At 43.3% G+C, this 19,276-nt stretch overlaps 1 protein-coding gene across 3 annotated transcripts in view; it reads right to left on the reverse strand.

Annotated features, from left to right (window-relative positions):
- frem1b (Fras1 related extracellular matrix 1b) overlaps positions 1 to 19,030 on the reverse strand; it is a 65,628-nt gene extending 46,598 nt beyond the window's left edge. For 2 of the 3 annotated variants that reach the window (XM_061738103.1, XM_061738102.1), the window contains exons 1-8: positions 18,892 to 19,004; positions 17,586 to 17,837; positions 17,383 to 17,477; positions 16,121 to 16,380; positions 14,993 to 15,192; positions 11,960 to 12,283; positions 10,849 to 10,957; positions 10,637 to 10,768 (exon numbers count right to left, since the gene is read on the reverse strand). In XM_061738103.1, the coding sequence (XP_061594087.1) occupies positions 10,637 to 10,768; positions 10,849 to 10,957; positions 11,960 to 12,283; positions 14,993 to 15,192; positions 16,121 to 16,380; positions 17,383 to 17,477; positions 17,586 to 17,810 (1,345 nt within the window). In that variant the 5' untranslated portion in view covers positions 17,811 to 17,837; positions 18,892 to 19,004. Of the gene's footprint in view, positions 1 to 10,636; positions 10,769 to 10,848; positions 10,958 to 11,959; positions 12,284 to 14,992; positions 15,193 to 16,120; positions 16,381 to 17,382; positions 17,478 to 17,585; positions 17,838 to 18,891 lie in introns of all 3 variants that reach the window. The other variant, XM_061738104.1, reaches the window with a different exon arrangement.
- Positions 19,031 to 19,276: the final 246 nt, after the last annotated feature.

A 19,276-nucleotide genomic window follows, 5' to 3' on the forward strand; every position in this document is an offset into this window, starting at 1 on the left:
AACGCAGCTCCCGAGGCTCCAGCCTGCAAACATGCACAAAAGAGAAAAAAGGGGGGCCGGCACAAGAAACTACAGGAACGATGGACAAAAATGATAGCTATGAAATATTTATAATAAATAAAAATGGTAATGGAGATGAGAGGCAGGGAAAAGGAGAGGAGAAGAAGGGTGAGAGGCACCGCCCAGTGGATCATGTCAGTGCCCCCCTGCAGCATAAGCCTATAGCAGCATATCTACCGCGAAGCTATATTTGAGACTAACTATTATAGTCTTGTTCTATAGCTGCAACTATGACTACTGACTCTAACACACTAGAGTTTAAACTACCTAGAGATTTACCAACACCAGCTAGAGGTTTACTAAACACTAACTATAGGCTTTACTAAACAGAAAGGTTTTAAGTTTAGTTTTAAAGGTGGAGGTGGTGTCAGCCCCCTTAACCCAGATTGGAAGTTGGTTCCATAGTATCGGTGCCTGATAGCAGAGCGCCCGCCCTCCAAATCTACATTTAGATACTCTAGGAACTACAAGTAAACCTGCACCCTGGGAGCGGAGAGCTCTGCCAGGAACATAAGGCACTATCAAATCTTGTAAATACTGCGGAGCTAAGCCGTTTTGGGCTTTATATGCAAGTAATACAATTTTAAATTGAATTCTGAATTTTACAGGTAGCCAATGGAGCGATGCTAACACTGGAGAGACGTGGTCTTTCCTGCTGATTCCTGTCAGCACTCGTGCTGCTGCATTCTGGATCAGCTGGAGCCTATTCAGCAAATTACTTGGACATCCTGCTAACAACACATTACAGTAATCCAGTCTAGAAGATACAAACGCATGAACTAGTTTTTCTGCATCACTCTGCGAGAGGATTTTCCTAATTTTTGCAATATTACGGAGATGGAAAAACGCTTTTTTACAAACCTGATTAACATATGGTTTAAACGACAAATCCTGATCGAAAACAACACCAAGGTTTCTCACAGTTGCACTGGAAGCCATCACAACACCATCTAGTCCCTTCCTAAGATCCTCTGGACCAAGAATGATAACCTCTGTTTTATCTGAATTTAGCACATAACATATGAATGCTCTCCAAAGCACAGCCTAGCAAGTGATGCAGATGTTTTCAACTACATGACCTACATTTGAGTACACCAGGTGTGATGAAGCTATCTGCACACTCTTCAAGATAATGAAGACAAATTGCCTTTTAATTTACATAAACGTAGGTGACTACACGTCACTTTTTGATAAGTGACTGAAATTGGCGTATGCCTGTTTGACCCTTGCAAGGTGCTAAGAGTTAGGCGCTCTGGCTTGGGTCATTTTGACCTGGGCCTTAGCGCCCTGCAGCACTTAATTTGGGTTAAGTTCCCATACTAATGGTAAACTTAACAATAAACATATCTGGATCTTTGGTCAAATTTAAAGGTTTAATGCAGTCAGAGGTTTTGAACTTAGTGAAAGATAAAAGCTTTTCCTGCGTGATACAGCTACGCATGTCATCATGTTGTCGTTGCTCTTCTGCTGATCTGGACTTCCTGTGTTATAACTCTCAGGGTAAAGCTTAATTTTAATGAAGTTTATCCAACAAAAATATCAGATCATTACATTATATGTGGTGGATATAAGATTAAGTCCTCACATAATATACCACAGTTGTCTTATTTACTTCAGGAAAGAGGCAGAAAAAGGCAATGAGTGGAGTGTTTCAAATGAATGTGTTTCACTGAATTACTGAGATGGTTATTCCCGCAGGATTGAAATCATGTCATGGCTAGGGTTGCCCCCCGCTCGTAAAATACGGAATTGTCCTTTATTTGAGAAAAAAATGTTGCGTCCCGTATTGAACTAATACGGGACGCGATTTGTCCCGTATTTTCATTAACGCCCCATACACACGTCTGTCACACACACACATCAACACTAAATTTAACAATAATGAACAAAATAAAACACAGGAACATTAAGGCCAGCTAAATCCTTGTGGCGGGACAACAAGACCTGCTGCGTCTGTGCCCAGATCGTTCTATGTTATTATATATATATATATATATATATATATATATATATATATATATATATATATATATATATATTTGTGTGTGTGTGTGTGTGCCAGACAGCGGGGAGGACGCGAGCTTCACCTCCAGGTAGGGGTTGGAAATTGGGAATTAAAAGTTGCGTTCCGTATTGAACCAATACGGACATATATTATGCTCTTATTTATTGATGTCATAATATACAGGTGAAGGTCGGAAAATTTGAATATATTGCCAAACGTCATCCGTAGTAAATGTAACTAAAGGGGAAATTATTTGCCCACTACATTCAAAGTGAGATATTTCAAGCCTTTATTTGTTATGATTTTGGTGATTATGGCTCACAGTTAAGAAAACCCCAAATAAAAAATAAATTAGAGAATATTTTATGAAATCAATAAACAGTTCCATCATCAAAATTATAACAAATAAAGGTTTAACATTGCTTTGCATGTAATAAGACTAGGTAATAAATTAGTTTCACCTTTTTAGTTGAATTATTGAAATAAATTAACTTTTACACCATATTCTAGTTGAATTATTGAAATAAATTAACTTTTACACCATATTCTTCACCTGTAGGCTATATTATACATCTGGGCTGATGTGGACATACATAGCATGGGAGGATATTTCAGTTGCTAGTATGGTTGTCTGTCTCTACAGTCATGCAAGTTCAATGCTATTAAAGCACTTTAAACTTTAAATCAAAGCATTTTGTTTTTCCATATAAAATAAACACATTTCTATGCAGTTTAGAAGTTTTGGGGCTTTTTTATGGCTCCTGCGCTGCTGAAATCGGGGCGTCCCTTATATCTATTTCTGAAAGGTGGCAACCCTAGTCATGGCCTCTGTTTACTGATCTACAGTAAGTCATTTGTGGTGGTAATTTTACTTTACAAATCATAGATTTAGAGTACTCACACCGCATCGAAATCACAGACGTATTCCATAGTTACAAATGACCACAGGTCCCAGATTACTTTAATCCAGTGTTTATACCATATCATGAGCGCTAGTATGCTAACACCAATACTATATCCTGGCCGTTCCTCAATCCCCAAGAATGTGAGTCCGTACTTGGCAAGGACGAGTCAGGATAGCGTACTTTGGATGCGAGAAGGCCTGTCTCTCCGTTTGCAATTGAAACAGCAGCGTACTTGTGTTCTTGATGACATCACAGATAACCTAACCTATAACACGTGTTGCACTGTACATGTAATGCTTACAGTGTCACAGAGTGGGTGAAGTCTGACCCAAATGCAGGAGAGGCAGGAGTTCCAAAAAAGGTGATTTATTATGCCAAAAACAAACCAAAAGCGCTGCAGAGCAGGGTTAAGAAAAACACAAGCCCTTACCAAGAACCTGACAGGACACAAGGGGGGTAGAACCGTACGGACCAGCAGGGAGCAAGAGAAAGACAAGATACACACAGAAGGCTTGACGAGACACAGGTGCAGACAATCAGGGCTGATGGGAACAAGGGAAGGCAAGACAAAATAAAACAGGAACTAAATACCAAAACTGTGACATGCAGTTTAACTGGTTATAAAGATAAACAGCCTAGGAATTAAAACAATTAAGAATGGGCCATATATTGCTCTTGTTTAAGTTTTTATAACCAATACTTTATACAATGTGTTTTTTAAATGGATTTAAATTTTTTTGTATGTGTTTCAGCCACGTGTAACACAAAGAAAAGACTGACACCAACTGAGAGCCTGATCACCCTGAGACAAAGAAACCCCATACAAAGAGTCTTCTTATAGTGAAAGTAATGTCACAGGGACCCCAGAACTCAGCAGGGGTCCCCACTAATGTGCAGCATCTCCGCCGTACTATAAATAGCCGTGGCTCCCCTACCTTCACTCTCTCTGACCTTCAGCCAAAGCACAACCGTATGCCAAGCATGTTATAAATAAAGTTCAGCTAATGTGAAAAGAAAAAAACTAATGTCAGAGGAAATTTTAAAATGCACTGTCTCTATAACTTTACCGCAAGTATAAACTTATGATAACTATATTGTTGCATGAAAACATCTTGATCAAATGAAAATAAAAGTAATAACTTATTTACCTCTCTTCTATTTCTATCACGACCATCCTTGAATTTTCTATACCTGCTTCCTCCTCTGACTTCTGCTGGGCCTGGAAGAAGGGCAAGCAACCTTCTTGCTGTGAGGCAACAGTGCTAACCACTAAATAACCATGCTGCTTTCACTTGCTCGTGCGAAATGCATTCTGGGATACCTTGCCATCTCAAGTCTATACAAGCCTCCACTGAATGCACACGCTCTAGAAAAACCTGACCTCTAGAGCAGTGATGTTTCGGGGCTGTCGCTTGGCAACACGGACTTTCAACTCCCTTCAAAGATTTTCTATGGGGTTGAGATCTAGAGACTGGCTAGGCCACTCCAGGACCTTGAAATGTTTCTTATGAAGCCACTCCTTAGTTAGTTGGTGATGTGTTTGGATCATTGTCCTGCTGAAAGACCCAGCCACGTTTCAACTTCAATGTCCTTCTGATGGAAGGAGGTGTTCACTAAAAATCTCACGATACACGGCCCCATTCATTCCTTCCCTTACACAGATCAGTCGTCCTGGTCCCTTTGCAGAAAAACATCCCCATGATGATGTTTCCACCCCCATGCTTCACAGTAGGTTTGGTGTTCTTTGGATGCAACTCAGCTTTCTTTCTCCTCCAAACACGACAAGTTTTGTTTCTACCAAAAAGTTCTATTTTGGTTTCTTCTGACCATATAACATTCTCCCAATCCTCTTCTGCATCATCCAAATGCTCTCTAGCAAACTTCAGACGGGCCTGAACATGTACTGGTTTAAGCAGGGGGAACGTCTGGCACTGCAGGATCTGAATCCCTGGTGGTGTAGTGTGTTACTGATGGTTTCTTTGTTACTTTGGTCCCAGCTCTCTGCTCTCTGCATTCACTAGGTCCCCGTGTGGTTCTGGGATCTTTACTCACCGTTCTGGTGATCATTTTTACCCCACGGGGTGAGATCTTGCGTGGAGCCCCAGATGGAGGGAGATTATCAGTGGTCTTGTATGTCTTCCGTTTTCTAATAATTGCTCCCACAGTTGATTTCTTCACACCCAGCTGCTTACCTATTGCAGATTCAGTCTTCCCAGCCTGGTGCAGGTCTACAGTTTAGTTTCTCCCGTCCTTTGACAGCTCTTTGGTCTTGGCCACAGTGGAGTTTGGAGTGTGACTGTTGGAGGTTGTGGACAGGTGTCTTTTATACTGATAAGTGATAACCAGTTAAAACAGGTGCCATTAATACAGGTAACGAGTGGAGGACAGAGGAGCCTCTTAAAGAAGAAGTTACAGGTGTGTGAAAGCCAGAAATCTTGCTTGTTTGTAGGTGAGCAAATACTTATTTTACCGAGGAATTAATTACCAATTAATTCAGTAAAAATCCTACAATGTGATTTCCTGGATTCTTTCCCCCCATTCTGTCTCTCATAGTTGAAGTGTATCTATGATGAAAATTACAGGCCTCTTATCTTTTTAAGTGGCTGACTAAATACTTTTTTGCCTCACTATATATATCTCGTTGACAGCTCTGCTTTTTTCAAGCCGTGTGTCAACATGGTGCTGTGCAGTACGGAGAAAAAAAGGCTTCAGAAGCGCTCTTCGGAAACCGCCATGGACTGTTGTGCAGTTCTTCTTCACTTTCAAACGCTACCAAGCTATAGCATTCGTTACATGTAGCAGCTGGTGGCTGGTTCTGATTAGCTGTTTACCGCATCACGATTTGTCTTATTTATCCTGGTTTTCATGATTTCATCGGGAGCTACTTTTTCCCCTCTCAGTTCCACTCTTCCTTACACCCTTTCTCCGTCAGGGGGTTTAGTTGGATGAAAGTTTGCTCCCAGTCTGCTGCTCTCCATAACTGTGCCTCGTCCAACAGGAAGTGACGTCTCTGAGGGGCTTGCTGACCCTCGGACCGCCACCGGCGGCTGATCCAACCGGATCCAACGCCTTCAGCCAAATGGACGTCTGCCTGCAACACACACACACGGGCTCCTGTTTGGGCCGGTTGCCCAGCGCCACCTTTGGGCCCAATTACCAGCTTGTTTCCGTCTCTTGGACCGCGAGCCGCCTGCTCGGTGAAGTCGTTAATGATGCGGGCTCACGACCGCTCGTCTTCCAATCTGTCAGCTGACCTTCGTGTTCACTGGCACTCGCGGGGAGACGGAAGTCCCGCGTCCTGGCAGCCATGCCACCACCGGGAAGGGCGCCATGTTTGAAGGCCCGCAGAAGCAGCCTCCAGGCGCCGAACAAAACCTGTTATTTCCCGGTGACGGCGGAAGGGACACGATAATTGAATCAAAGTGTGAAGTTTCGGCTGGAAGGCGTCGGTTGGCGCGAAGCTCCGACAGATGGACGCCTGAGTTTCCCTTCATGTAGGACAAACCTGCTCAGACTCCGATAAACCTCCTGAAACTACAGTCCTGTTCAAAAGTTTCTATTCCCAAATCATCTGATCGTAGAGGCTCTTAATATTACACAAATACGCTCAGATGAACAGAATACAACTTCACTTTTTATTCACCATGCCATTGGTTAGTAAAAAATAAGCCTAAAAATCCAATCTAATCATGTGGGCAATCCTAAGTACACCTTCTAATGCTACCATAGGATTTAACTTCCTAATGAGCAAAATGACCAGAGATCATTGAAACCCGTTAGGATCCTACAAATCATGATGTAGCACACCAAGCAAACAGGAAAAGGCAGCGATTTTATGCTATAAAACATCCCCCTCACTAAAATCAAACTAGCAACCACAGCAAGCCATAGCTGATTCATACTCCACAAGAGAGAACTCTGTTCTCATTCTCAAAATCAAACTCTGGTTACTTTATACTTGAGGAGAAACTCAAGTTCAGAACTCCTGGAAGTCTTTACAGGCCCCTGCCACTGCCAGGTGAAAAAATAAAGGACTGTTATATGAACCCCCCCCCCCCACCAACCAACAAACAAACAAACATGCGACTCCTGAAATTTCACAAAAAACATATACGGTAAGCAGAATTGTCAACCCTGCAAGAGTACAACAATAGAAACAATAAAACAGCGACCACACAATGTCACTGACAGAGATGACAGAGTTGGTGGAGGACGAGGAGGACAACATGACTGAAGTGGAGGAGGAGGAAGATTTGTTGTTACTATTTGGGATTGTTGAGGAAATGGAAAAAAAAAGAGTTGTGGTACAAACTTCCCCACTAGCAGAAAAGTGGAGATGACATCTGCATCTGTGCATTAACCACGCCTACTTTCCTTTTTCTACCAATCACACAGTTCCTGGACACCACACACAAAAAAGTTCTGCTCAGATAATATCAAGAACAAGCTGCAAGAACTCCCAAACCAGGACTGCGATAAAAAAGTGATGTAATTTGGTCTCACCTCGAGAGCAAGAACGCATTTATCTGTTCTTGTGCAGTCGGCATCAGCCTTCAGAGTTAACCCCCAGCTGCTCACATGCTAAGAACACTAGAGTGTTACAAGTTAAACACTTAATTGCTTAAAGGATACGTGCTTATAGACAGTTATGGCCTGTGATGCTAACAAATGTTCTGTTTCCTCTTGCCCTCCAGTGGCAGTAAACTTGTCCTCTCACACTTCCTGCAGAACAAGATTGGATGTAAAAAACATGAATCCGATGCGTCAGATACCTTCATGTTTCAGCAATAAATCCTGACGTTAATTCAGTAATTCAGATGTTACTTCACTTACTGCAGGTCAAATATGTTAGCACAGTTTAGCTCATGCTAATGTACGATGCCAACATGTGACGAATGTTACATATTACAGTTTATTTTGATCAAATTTCATTTCAAATGTTTCGGCCTCCTAAAAGATGGATCGAGAGGGTGGATCAGAATGAACTGTAGTGTTGGTCGGCATCTTAGTTTAACTCAGCTGAAGTGAATCTGATCACCTTCCAACCACTAACATTCTAACGTCCTGGTGCAAACTTAAAGGAGCTTGAGGCTCCTTTAAAGAAATGAGACTCTCTAGCGCCACCATTCACCACGACGGCCGTTGGGGGTACTGCAGCCAACAGTGAAGCCGGCACGGGAGAACGGGGAGAACGAGCATGCAGCGTCATGTGACGTCACATCCGCAGGACAGCGCGGGAAATTCGGGACCGAATTGCAGCACATTTTGCAGCACACAGCCTGTTCAAGGCAAAGGAGAGATACACTAGAGGGCTCATTCTTTTGGGTTTGGAACGCTTCGTCTGACATTATTACTAGAAAACTTAAAATGTATACGGATTTTTTTCATAAATCTTGCCACAATCCGGCCTCAAACTCCTTTAATCAGAACAAAGAAAAAAAAACTCAAGTTCCTCAACTGACCACGAGGTTCGGGATCCAACCCTGCAGCTCCTCGACTGCACTGTGCAGTCATGGATGTGAAATGTAACTATGGAGACAAAAACTGTTTCTGTACCCGACTGTAAATATGTTTATTTCTGCTGTAGTTGGACATTTTAACATGGAGGTCAAGGGAGATTGACTCACAGTTGGATCCCTAGTGGTCAGTAGAGGAACTGCAGGTCTGGATCAGGTCAGTAGGTGGTCAGTAGAGGGATATTGGCATATTGGAAGGTGAACTCCTTGATGGAGGCCCAGGGCCCCCCGCTGCTCCCCACTGCCCCCCGCTGCCACCTGACAACCCCAGGCATTCCCATACTGGTACATGAAGACCTGTTTGGGGACTTGCATCTGCTCCGTGTGCATGGCAGCATGGAAACAGCAGAAGTGGCTTTAATCTGCCGCTTGGATGAAGAGGGAGGCGGTGGCAGCCCCCGGCACAGCGGCCCCCACCCGGCCCCATTTTACACCTGATTAGGAAACACATGCAGGGACAGCAGACATATGCTCCCCCCCCCCACCACCACCACCACCACACCCTTGTCCCCGACGGATGGACACATGGAGGAAAAAGGGTGGAAAAGTGTGCCGGATACCGTCAGTGAAGGAGCAACGATGAGGAGGGAGCAGATGGAGGGATCCAGTGTTATTTCAGCTGAAAGTCTATCAGACAAAAGGACACACTGTGGATCTGAGGAAGGCTTTATGTGCTCTACAAAGATTCTACACCTAAAAATACACCACTCTTGAATTTTCTTGTGATTTTCAACAGAAATAAACTGCAAGAAGAAAATTGTTTTCATCTAAAATCAACAAAATGAACCTTGTAAAACAGAGACAACCTGCTTGAGTTTGGGTTCCACAGGACACAGAACTGCCATGGTTCAGTTTTGTAACAAGTCCGAGTTCCAACAACGTTCTTGCTATGTTCCTGCAATGTTCCATCAACTTACTATCAATGATACTAAATAGTTTTGGTATCTTTCTGCCAAAGTTCCTGCAATATTTCAACTATGTTGCACCACAGTTCTATCCATAAATCAGTCCCCACTTCACTAAAGACACCACACTGATCCAAATGTCAATCCCCTGCTCCATTCTGCCTTCACTCAAGACAAAAACCGCTGTTAATATGGCACCTTATTAAGTTTTAATATTTTTTCAGGCATAAAGGTAACCTTAAGATCCCCTACCTGGGCTCAGTTTATCCAAATAACACCTGTTAAGAAATTTGACCCGATGTTTTCGGAGATGAGAAGAGCCGCCGCCCCCGGGGAGCAGCCTCAGCTCACAGCCCGAGAAGAGACGTGTCCACCGAGGGCAAGGGGGAGTATTGGGACGCAGCCTTAATAGCTAATCCACTTTGAAGCAACATCATACTTCTGACCTGAAGAGAACATCCCACTCGTTTACGACTGAGAACAAAATTTCAGATTTGGAGGTGCTGATTGTCATCCTGCTGCTTCACACTCAGTTGAACCACTCCAGAGAGCTAAAGGTATTGGATCAATGATGCCAACAGTACCACAGCATCTGCAAATACCAGACATTTGTGGTGAAAAAGTCCAAGTCCCATGGACTGGACCAAATGTGGACCAAACTCTGGCTTTGTTTGAACAGGGATTGAATGACTCGTAGCAACAGACCCCGTACCAAATATACCTAGAGTACCCTCCAAAGGATGCAATGGATCCAATAAACAAATGTGGGCCTGGTACCCTAATGAGGCTATACAGCTGCTCCATTCTTCCAGTACCAGGACAGAACCTACATTGTTCCTCTTGGTTCTGAGGTTCGACTGTCATCAGGACCCCTGGATGTTATCAGAGTTCCCCCCTTCTGGCCAACTGGTCTTAGAATTTCCCCTTGCAATCATGAACAAGTCTAGAAAGTTTTATAAATGTTGATTCTTCACATTTGGAAATACCGACCTCTGAAATTTGATTGACAATTAGGTAACCATTTTGAAAAGTACACGATTTTGCTCTTTAGGTCATAAAAACAATTAAAGCTTTGTCTGTTTTTATCTCAATCTGATTATTGGATATTGACATGGACATTTTAGTGGTCCCTTTTGATTAAATCCATATATTTTTTTTTGAATCAGTGATCTCTTAGTCTTCTTCCCCAGGTTCCAGAGATGCTGGTTGGGTCCAGGTAATTGTTCAAAAACACCACAACCTCACCTCTGACGCTAAGCTGTCCATGTACAGGTCCATCCACGGCCACCAGCCGCACAGCATCGATGTTGTCGTTGTCCACGATCTGCAACTCCTTCCACGTGATTGGCCGGAACTGACCCTCCAACAGGTCCAGACCTGAGAAGCCAGAGATGCTGTGACTTCGTCACAGACACAATACTGACGTTTTAACATAAACTCAGAGGACACAAACCTACCCATGTTCCAAGACACCCGGGGGGCGTTTGTTTCAGATGGCCTGATGGAAATGTGGACCACCATGGGGGGGCTGGTCATGTAGGAGCTGTCTATCACCTGGAACTCCACCTGAGGGCAGACACAGGGATCCAGATCAATGTTCTTCCTTTACCAGGCTGGTCTTCAGCAAGAAACTTCTCCCATCCAGGTTCTACTCAAGGCTCCTTTCCTCTTTAAGGGTTTTTATTATTGCCAATATTTGAATTAAAGGCTTTTCCCCTAAAAGTACGTTTTGACTTGCCATTGTTTCTTTTAATATTTGCTCAGGGTCATGTTCTGGGTCTCTGATAAGCATCTAGAGACATTTGTCCTGTAGATAGCTAGGTGAATACTTTATTAATCCCCAAAGGGAAATTCAAGAATAGACCTTATACAAATCAAACTGAACTGAATTAAAAGTCTTTCAATTAAAGGAAGCTAGTCCATAAAATAATTGTACAAACTGACAGTAAACTCCACTTATTTGTATGTTACATCATGTTTGAAAATGTTGATAAAAAGCAATTGCAAAATGTGCATTTTCTAGCCCTAAACCAAACTAAATCCTGGTCTAACGTAACGGATTTTGTCATTGATCAAAACAATTCAGTCCTAATCTCAACCGTCACTATCTGAGCCAATCTCTAAACCTAAACTTAACCAACTACCCATTCTCTGAACCAACCTCAACGTTTAATCAGACTGAACCAGTCCAAAAAATAGATTAGCTTAATCCCACCAAAAGGAACACAAAAAACAAAATAGAGTTAATTTTCTCCTCTTAACCAAACGTATAAGAGGTTGGCCTATTGACTATAGGGTAACCTCATATAGGCTAGGTTATGTTGGCATATAGGAGGTTTGTCATACTGTCATAGACTATAGTGTGTAATTTTATGGGCAAAATGACTCTCTAGCCTACAGACCTACTCAGCTAACCTGCAATTCTTTTTAAGTTATACTTTATCCTCAGTAATTCCTCATAGAAAATGTCCAACTTTGACAATTCTTAGAATTTAAGAACCCAATTCAGAAGTGAGAGTTCTTGACATGTTTTGGACAAGGTGGTCTTCTTATTGTGACCTCCAGTACCTCATAGTTCCTGCGATGGGTGTTGCTGCCGTTGGGCGGCTGGTAGGCCACCTTCATGTCATGGAGGTCCTCCCAGGTGAAAGACCAGGTTGGTTTGGTGTGGTCATCCAGGTGGGTGATGTAGCCCTCCTCAGGTGGGACTGTCACATTGAACACCAGCCTCTCCTGCGGCGTCTCGGCGTCTGTGGCGTCCAGCGCAGCAGTGGTGAGGGGGGTGAGGATGAACTGGTCCACCTCCAGGAGGAAGGAGGCCATGAAGGCAGGCTGGGGGCGCTGGTTCGGCATTGCACCATGGATCAGAACTGGCAGCCACACCGCCTCTGACTGGGAGAGGAGAAGTCACAGATGATGTACTTCTATAACAGGTTTACCTTCACTTTAACATGTTCACTGAAAGACGCCAATACTCCCTGCCTTTAATGTCATGTAAACATCTAAAAGGTCATCTGAACATGTGGGGAACGCTAAGTACTCCCATGGTTCAACAGCTTGTAGATCTACTGTCAGCAGATCTGACTTCAAGAAGTGGTTTTACCAGTCTGTCAATTGGCTATGGAGGAGTTTTGGACCATTTTTCTTCATAACATTGCTTCAGTTAATACATATGATCACTTTGGCTACTTTGATTGAGAGAATGTTGAGACCAGCTCCAAATTGGTCGGGAACAATATGGCATCAGTTCAACACCAAATTTATTGCAAACCAAAACCGTAAATCTGAGAATCAAAATACAGAATCTGTAACCAACCTCTAACCAAGAGTGCAATCATCTTTCACAGTTAGACTTTGCTTTTTTCGCCATCAGTTCTAAAATCTATCAGTGTTTTTGAACCATCTTTCTCAATTGCACTTTTTGTTTTTGCAGTTGGAATACTGAAATGAGTGTCAAATCAGCACCATGTCAATCTACAGTGCCGGAACATAGCTGAGATTTAGTAGCTCGTTGGCTACTGAATGGCTCAACAACTTAAATTGACGTCAAAGCATCAAAAAAATTCAAAATCCTGATTCTAATTAATGGTCCTGATTAGCTTGTCATCAAGGTCTGTACATCTCTGTTGATGACACAGCCCTTTGTATCACGGTGTGCTGAGAGCAGGGTAGCATCCAGAACATGCAGGGCAGGGGGTCCCGAGGACCGGAATTGAAAACACCTGCCTTAGAGCAGGGGAGGGGAATCCTGGTCCTCGAGGGCCGGTGTCCTGCATGTTTTAGATGTTTCCCTGCTTCATTGCACCATGATACAAGTGACTGCATTGTTAACAGAGTTGTGCAGACCTTAATGACAAGCTGATGACGATGATTCATTAGAATCAGGTGTGTTAAAACAGCGAAAACCTTAAAACGTGCAGGACAGGGGACCAGGATTCCCCACCACTGCCTTAGAGAGAGAAGGAGAAGCTCAGTCTGGGAAGGGCTTAGAGAAGAGCCACTTTCAAGGTTTAAGGTTCACTTTATTGTCATTCCAAAAGTCCAAGTACAAGTGGAACGAAATTTCGTTGCCACTGGCTCAAAGCAAGCAATAAAAAAAATTAAAACACTAAAAACTCTAAAAGATAAGGACACTAGGCTAAAAACTAAAACGCTGCATACTCAAAAGTGCTTAAGGACATACAGAGTTCAAAGTCCTGGTGCAGTGCTGTAGACAGTCATTGTCGAGGGTTGACAGGGAACAGGTTCTGTTTATTTAGAAGTCTTATGGAGTAGGGGAAAAACTGTCATGGAGTCTGGCTGTTCTTTGTCTCCATCAAGAGAAGCCAGATGAGGTGGCTCAGGCATCTGGTTAGGATGTGTCCTGGAAGCCTCCCAGGTGAGGTTTTCTGGGGATTAAACACTGGGAGGACACCACGACCCAGGACACGCTGGAGAAACATCTCTTAACTGGCCTGGGAATGCCTTGGAAACCCCCCCACATGAGCTGAACAAAGTGGCTGGGGAGAAGGCAGTAGAAGATGCGTGGATGAATGGACAAGCAAAGTGTTGATGTGTAGAAGAGTGATTCTCAACTAGTGGGCCTTGGGCTTTTGCCTTATCTAAAAGGTGAAGCTACATATTTGAGTCTTTTTGAAACTACTTCTCAGTTGTCACACTTTTTAATTTCATGTTTTTGTGTGAATGCACTATTCATTCTGTATAATGTGAGGTTTAAACTGCACCATCTTTTTCTTGAATATAGTTTAGAACTTGAATATTTTCCTAAATTTAAGTTGCAGCTTTTCATTAAGGAGTATTGGTGGGTCCGAAGCCAAACAGGAGAACAAGAGAAAGTGAAAACTAGGAAAGTTTAGTTGTTATATGGGTTAGGAGAGGAGCTGTTCTGGAATAGATTTTAACTTTAAATAAAAAAAAATAAAAAAGTTGTATTTCTTTAAAGGAGCTTGAGGCAGGATTTATGAAAAAAATGCGTATACGTTTTAAGTTTTCTAGTAATAATATCAGATGAAGCGTTCCAAACCCAAAAGAATGAGCCCTCTAGTGTATCTCTCCGTTGCCTTTAACAGGCTGTGTGCTGCAAAATGTGCTGCAATTCTGGGCCCAAATTTCCCGCGCTGTCCTGCGGATGTGACGTCAAATGACGCTGCATGCGCATTCTCCCGTGCCGGCTTCGCTGTTGGCTGCAGTGCCCCCGACGGTAGTCGTGGCGCTAATGAGTCTCATTTCTTATTCTTGCCTCAAGCTCCTTTAAAAAAAATAACGTTTTTTTTTTTAAATTGAGTATCCAATGCTATCTCCTTGTCTGAACTTAGTGCTGCTAGTTCTACTAGCTACATCGTTGCTGGGTTTACATATGCAAACAACAGACAACAATGAACACGAACTACGGTGCAGGTCCTGGAGGTAGTTGCTAGGCTGCACCGTAAATCAGGCTCATCTTTAAACCACTAACAGACTTCTGTTTGTAGCATGTAGCCTCTAGATGCTAATTTTTGTTTTAGCTGCTTGGTGTTGGAACTGTGTTCCATTGAAGTGGAGATGTTTTTTATAGGATTAAAGGTTTTTCACATTCATTTGGTTCTTTTATGTTTGCCATACCTCCAGGAGAGCCCTGTTAGCCCGCTTCCTCAGCTCCACCCGGATGGGGATGTAGTCGATCTGTGGGGATGGCGGATGGAGGTGCTGGTACTTCAGACCGGAGCTCAGGAAGTCCTGGCAGCTGGTCTTCAGGGAGTCCACAGCAGCAGCGGAGTGCAGACACGATTTGTTTCCTGGACACACCGCAACTGTCTGGCGGCCTTCAAGGAGGTGGAGCCAGATGGAAACATTAATCATGGAAGAGGTCAGGTGTCAGTGTTCTTTTATCCATTTATAGCATTTCCTCTGTATCAGACTGGATTTGACCTGTTGGGTCTAGGTTTTGACTTGAATTGAGAGTGAGACTGAGTCTGGATCTGGATTTCGACTGGGTTTGGACCTGGATTTCGACTGGCTTTTGGTCCATGTTTGAACCTCAATCTAAACTGAGTTTAGACTAGGCTTTGAACTGGATTTAGCCTTGGTTTGGACCTAGATTTAGAGTGAATTTGAACTAGATTTGGAACTGGATTTAGACATGGTTTGGTATAGGTTTGGACCTGGATTGAGAATGGATTTAGTCTGTTTTGGGGGGACTATGTCTGGTACTATCTATGGTATTATGAAAAACACGTTTTCTCTTGCTTTAACATATATAAAGTGGTCTCCCCTCAGCCTGCCAACTCAGAGAAGGAGGAAAGCAACCAAATTCTGCAGTGTCTGTACAGCCGCCCAGTCTGATGTGGCTTCTACGAGCCGTTCAGATTCTGCTCTTGTCGTGACATCACGAAAATGTGATTTACATAGGTTGGCCTCCAATGCGTGAAACCACGACCACAACTAACTCCGCCGGCCGGAGCTTCTGCCATTTTTTCGTAGCGGTGTATCGCGTCATTCAGGCAGCCAATCAGCACAGAGCCTCATTATCATAGCCCCGCCCACTCAGAATCCCACATAGAGAAGGAAGTTAGAGAATGTGAAGATAAAGACATGGCTCAGAGGCTAAATTTCTAATTTATTTAGCAAAAACAATCAAAAGCTTGTTTTTAAGACATTCAAGGCCTGTTTAAAATAGGTATTAGATGCCATAATAGGTCCCCTTTAACCTGTCACTTATGACTTATGTGAAGATGTCACCATGTGATGTACCTTTCCTCTGGATAGAGTCCTCCTCTTTAACCAGCTGACCGACAGCTGGTAGTTTGGTGTCCCCAGTCATCAGCCTGACCGTGCAGATCACACCAGCTGCCGCTTTGATGCTCAGCACTGAACCGTTGATGGTGTTTGATAAACCGAAGAACTCAGGTACCACCAGTGGAGTGCTGCCTAGCTCCACCACAATGGACCCGGGGTCCTCCACTTGGATTCTGAGGACCACCAACTCCATCAACGTCTCTGAAGACGTGAACCTTGACATCAGAGAAAATGTTAGGCTTCGCTATAAGATCAGAGCCTCAAATGTACAATACAATACATTGTAATCTCTTGCAACAACTGGGTCTCACTTTACAGCACTAAAAGAGCAACAATGGTCAACAATGGCTTCTTCATCTTTAAAATCATTTATATTATGCTCTCTGAGGTGTTTATTCATGGCTCTAAAGTCAAGACAATAATAAGCGCTTAGTTGCTAAAGTGGTGGCACCTAGCTGTTTGACAACATAATCTTCAAGCAGCTGTCACTCAAAACCAGAGGTGGGTAGATTAGCCAAAGATTGTACTCAAGTAAAAGTACTGTTACTTCAGAATAATATGACTCAAGTAGAAGTAAAAAGTAGTCATCCAAATAATTACTTGAGTAAAAGTAAAAAAGGTACTTGGTGAAAAAACTACTCAAGTACTGAGTAACTGTTGAGTAACGTCTGATTTATTTTTTTAACACAACCATTCAAACAGACAAAAGTACAAAATAATCATCTTCAGGCAAATCAATAAAATAATACAATAAATTAAAATTAATAAAAAATAGCTTAAATTAAAATAATCTTAAAGTAAATTTAAGTACTGAAACGAAACGAAAATTTTTCCAAAGAATCACTCAGTGATGTCATGAGTTTGCGTACGCGGATAAAAGGGATAATAGAAAAGTAACAAGCTCAACGTAGCCTAATGTAGCGGAGTAAGAGTAACAGTTTCTTCTTCACAAATCTACTCAAGTAAAAGTAAAAAGTATAGTGATTCAAAACTACTCCTAAAAGTACAAAATTTCCCAAAACTTACTCAAGTAAATGTAACAGAGTAAATGTAACTCGTTACTACCCACCTCTGCTCAAAACCCCCCACCCCTAGATGTTTGGTTTTATATAATGTAATTGTATTACCAGCTCTGAACACCTTATTGTACCAGGCTGCAAATAAGTTTATTTCTGCTGTAAAGTTAGATACTTTTACATGGAGGTCAGGTGGTTTACCTGTAGACTCTCAGCAGGACAGAGTCCTCATCCAGCAGAGGACTGCCGTTGTGGATGTACGTCACCTCGTCCTCCAGGAAGCTGCAGTCGAACACCTGTAGACCAAAACAGACCACAGGTGACATCCTCTGAGCCCTGGCCGGTCTACTGACCTGAGTGAGCTGGTCTGACCTGGTCTACGGACCGCTGTGAACCGGCCTCACCTGTGGAGTCAGCCTCCCAACCCTCTGGGTCACTGGTTCGTTCATCACCACCTCCACCTTACAGTCCACGCTTGGATCCACGCTGATCTGTAGCTCCGACTGCGTGAGGAAAACTGAACGGCCTCTGGGGACACGCATGCCGGAGTTTACCACAACCAGAGACTGGCTTTGGAGCGCGGACAAGGACGGGAGAAGAAGAAGAAACAACAGCTGGACGGCGGCCATGCTGGCTCCCTGAAGATCCAGGTTTCACTGGTGGGAAATGTTGGGAAAACATGGCTTCATCAAAAACATTTGGAGCCTCGGAAGCACAGAAAAACTTGACTAAGTAGAGAGACATAACCACATCAGAGAAAGTAAACCAAGTTTAGGAAACTTGACCACGTTGTATAGACTAAATAACGCTAGAAAAATCAAAGTTAGAGAGACTGAGCCATGTTGGAGAGACTAAACCTTGGTTACAAAAAGAACAAGAACAAAAAAACAGAGTGTGTTTGTGTGTATTTTGGCTGAGACTGGGCGAGGCTGACCAGGTAGCTCGAGAGCTACACACCTGTTCCTCATCATGGCCACAGCACATAAACCCTGGACCTCGCTGTGCTTGCTGACAGATTTCTAATCACTTTTTGTCGATCGACCTTCCTCCATACTGAGAACTCAGCGCAGGGATCCTCAATTCCAGTCCTCGTGGCCCGGTGTCCTGCACTTTTAAGATGTTTCTCTGCTTTAACACACCTGAAATTAATTAAAGGTCGCCATCTGCATGTTATCAAGGTCTCCACAAGTCTGATAATGAGAGTCATTTATATCACGGCGTGCTTTAGCAGGGAAACATCTAAAACGTGCAGGACACCGGCCCACGAGGACTGGGATTGAGGATCCCTGCTCTAACGCTCTGGTTTTGTCTCTCAAGCTCACCAGCGTGTCTCTGTTTATCCCCAGATCTCGTGCACGGTTTCTCCAGCCTCCCTGCTTCCCAGTCCCAGCCGGTGCCACCAGCCCCACCTCGTGTGTCTTCTCCCAGCTCCACCGATGGAACCCCTCACCTCCCTCATCCCCTCTGCATGGACCTTCTTAATAATAAATCTTATTCACCTCAGACTCTGCATCTGTGTCCTAATCCGCCCTCACATCACAGAGACCAAGTTAGGCAGACTAAATCAAGTTAGAGAAACTAAACCTTTTTAGTTCTTGATGGTGTGTTAGAGCAGTTTGCCCTGCAGTTATGGAGAAACTAAACTTCTGTTCACATTCTGTTCACATTTAAAACAGACACACTTCAGTGTGATAAAGTGAAAACACTCACAAACACAGATCTTCAGTGGCTGCAAACCTCCATCCAGATCTCAAACCTCTGACTTTTCAGCTGCTCAGCTACAAATCCAAACCACGGCTCAGCAGTACAGGTCCTCTGACAAAAAAACAAAAACCAAAAAACTCCCAGCATGCAGCTGTCTTGCCCGGCTCCTGCCCCCGCTGCAGCAACACTCCCACCACATTACACAGAGCCAGGTTCAGGAAACGAGGGCTTAATCTGGGACACCCCCCAGAGGTTGAGGAGCCGGGGGAGGGGTTCAGGCATTTCAGCGTTGAAACGGATGTTTTAGTCTCAGTTCAGTTGTTAAGAATATTTCAACTTCCACATCCATTCTCTCATTTATATCACAGAAAAGTAAAAGCTAAAGAAAAGT

Source organism: Cololabis saira, chromosome 13, assembly GCF_033807715.1.
Source record: "Cololabis saira isolate AMF1-May2022 chromosome 13, fColSai1.1, whole genome shotgun sequence".
Lineage (NCBI taxonomy): Eukaryota > Metazoa > Chordata > Actinopteri > Beloniformes > Belonidae > Cololabis > Cololabis saira.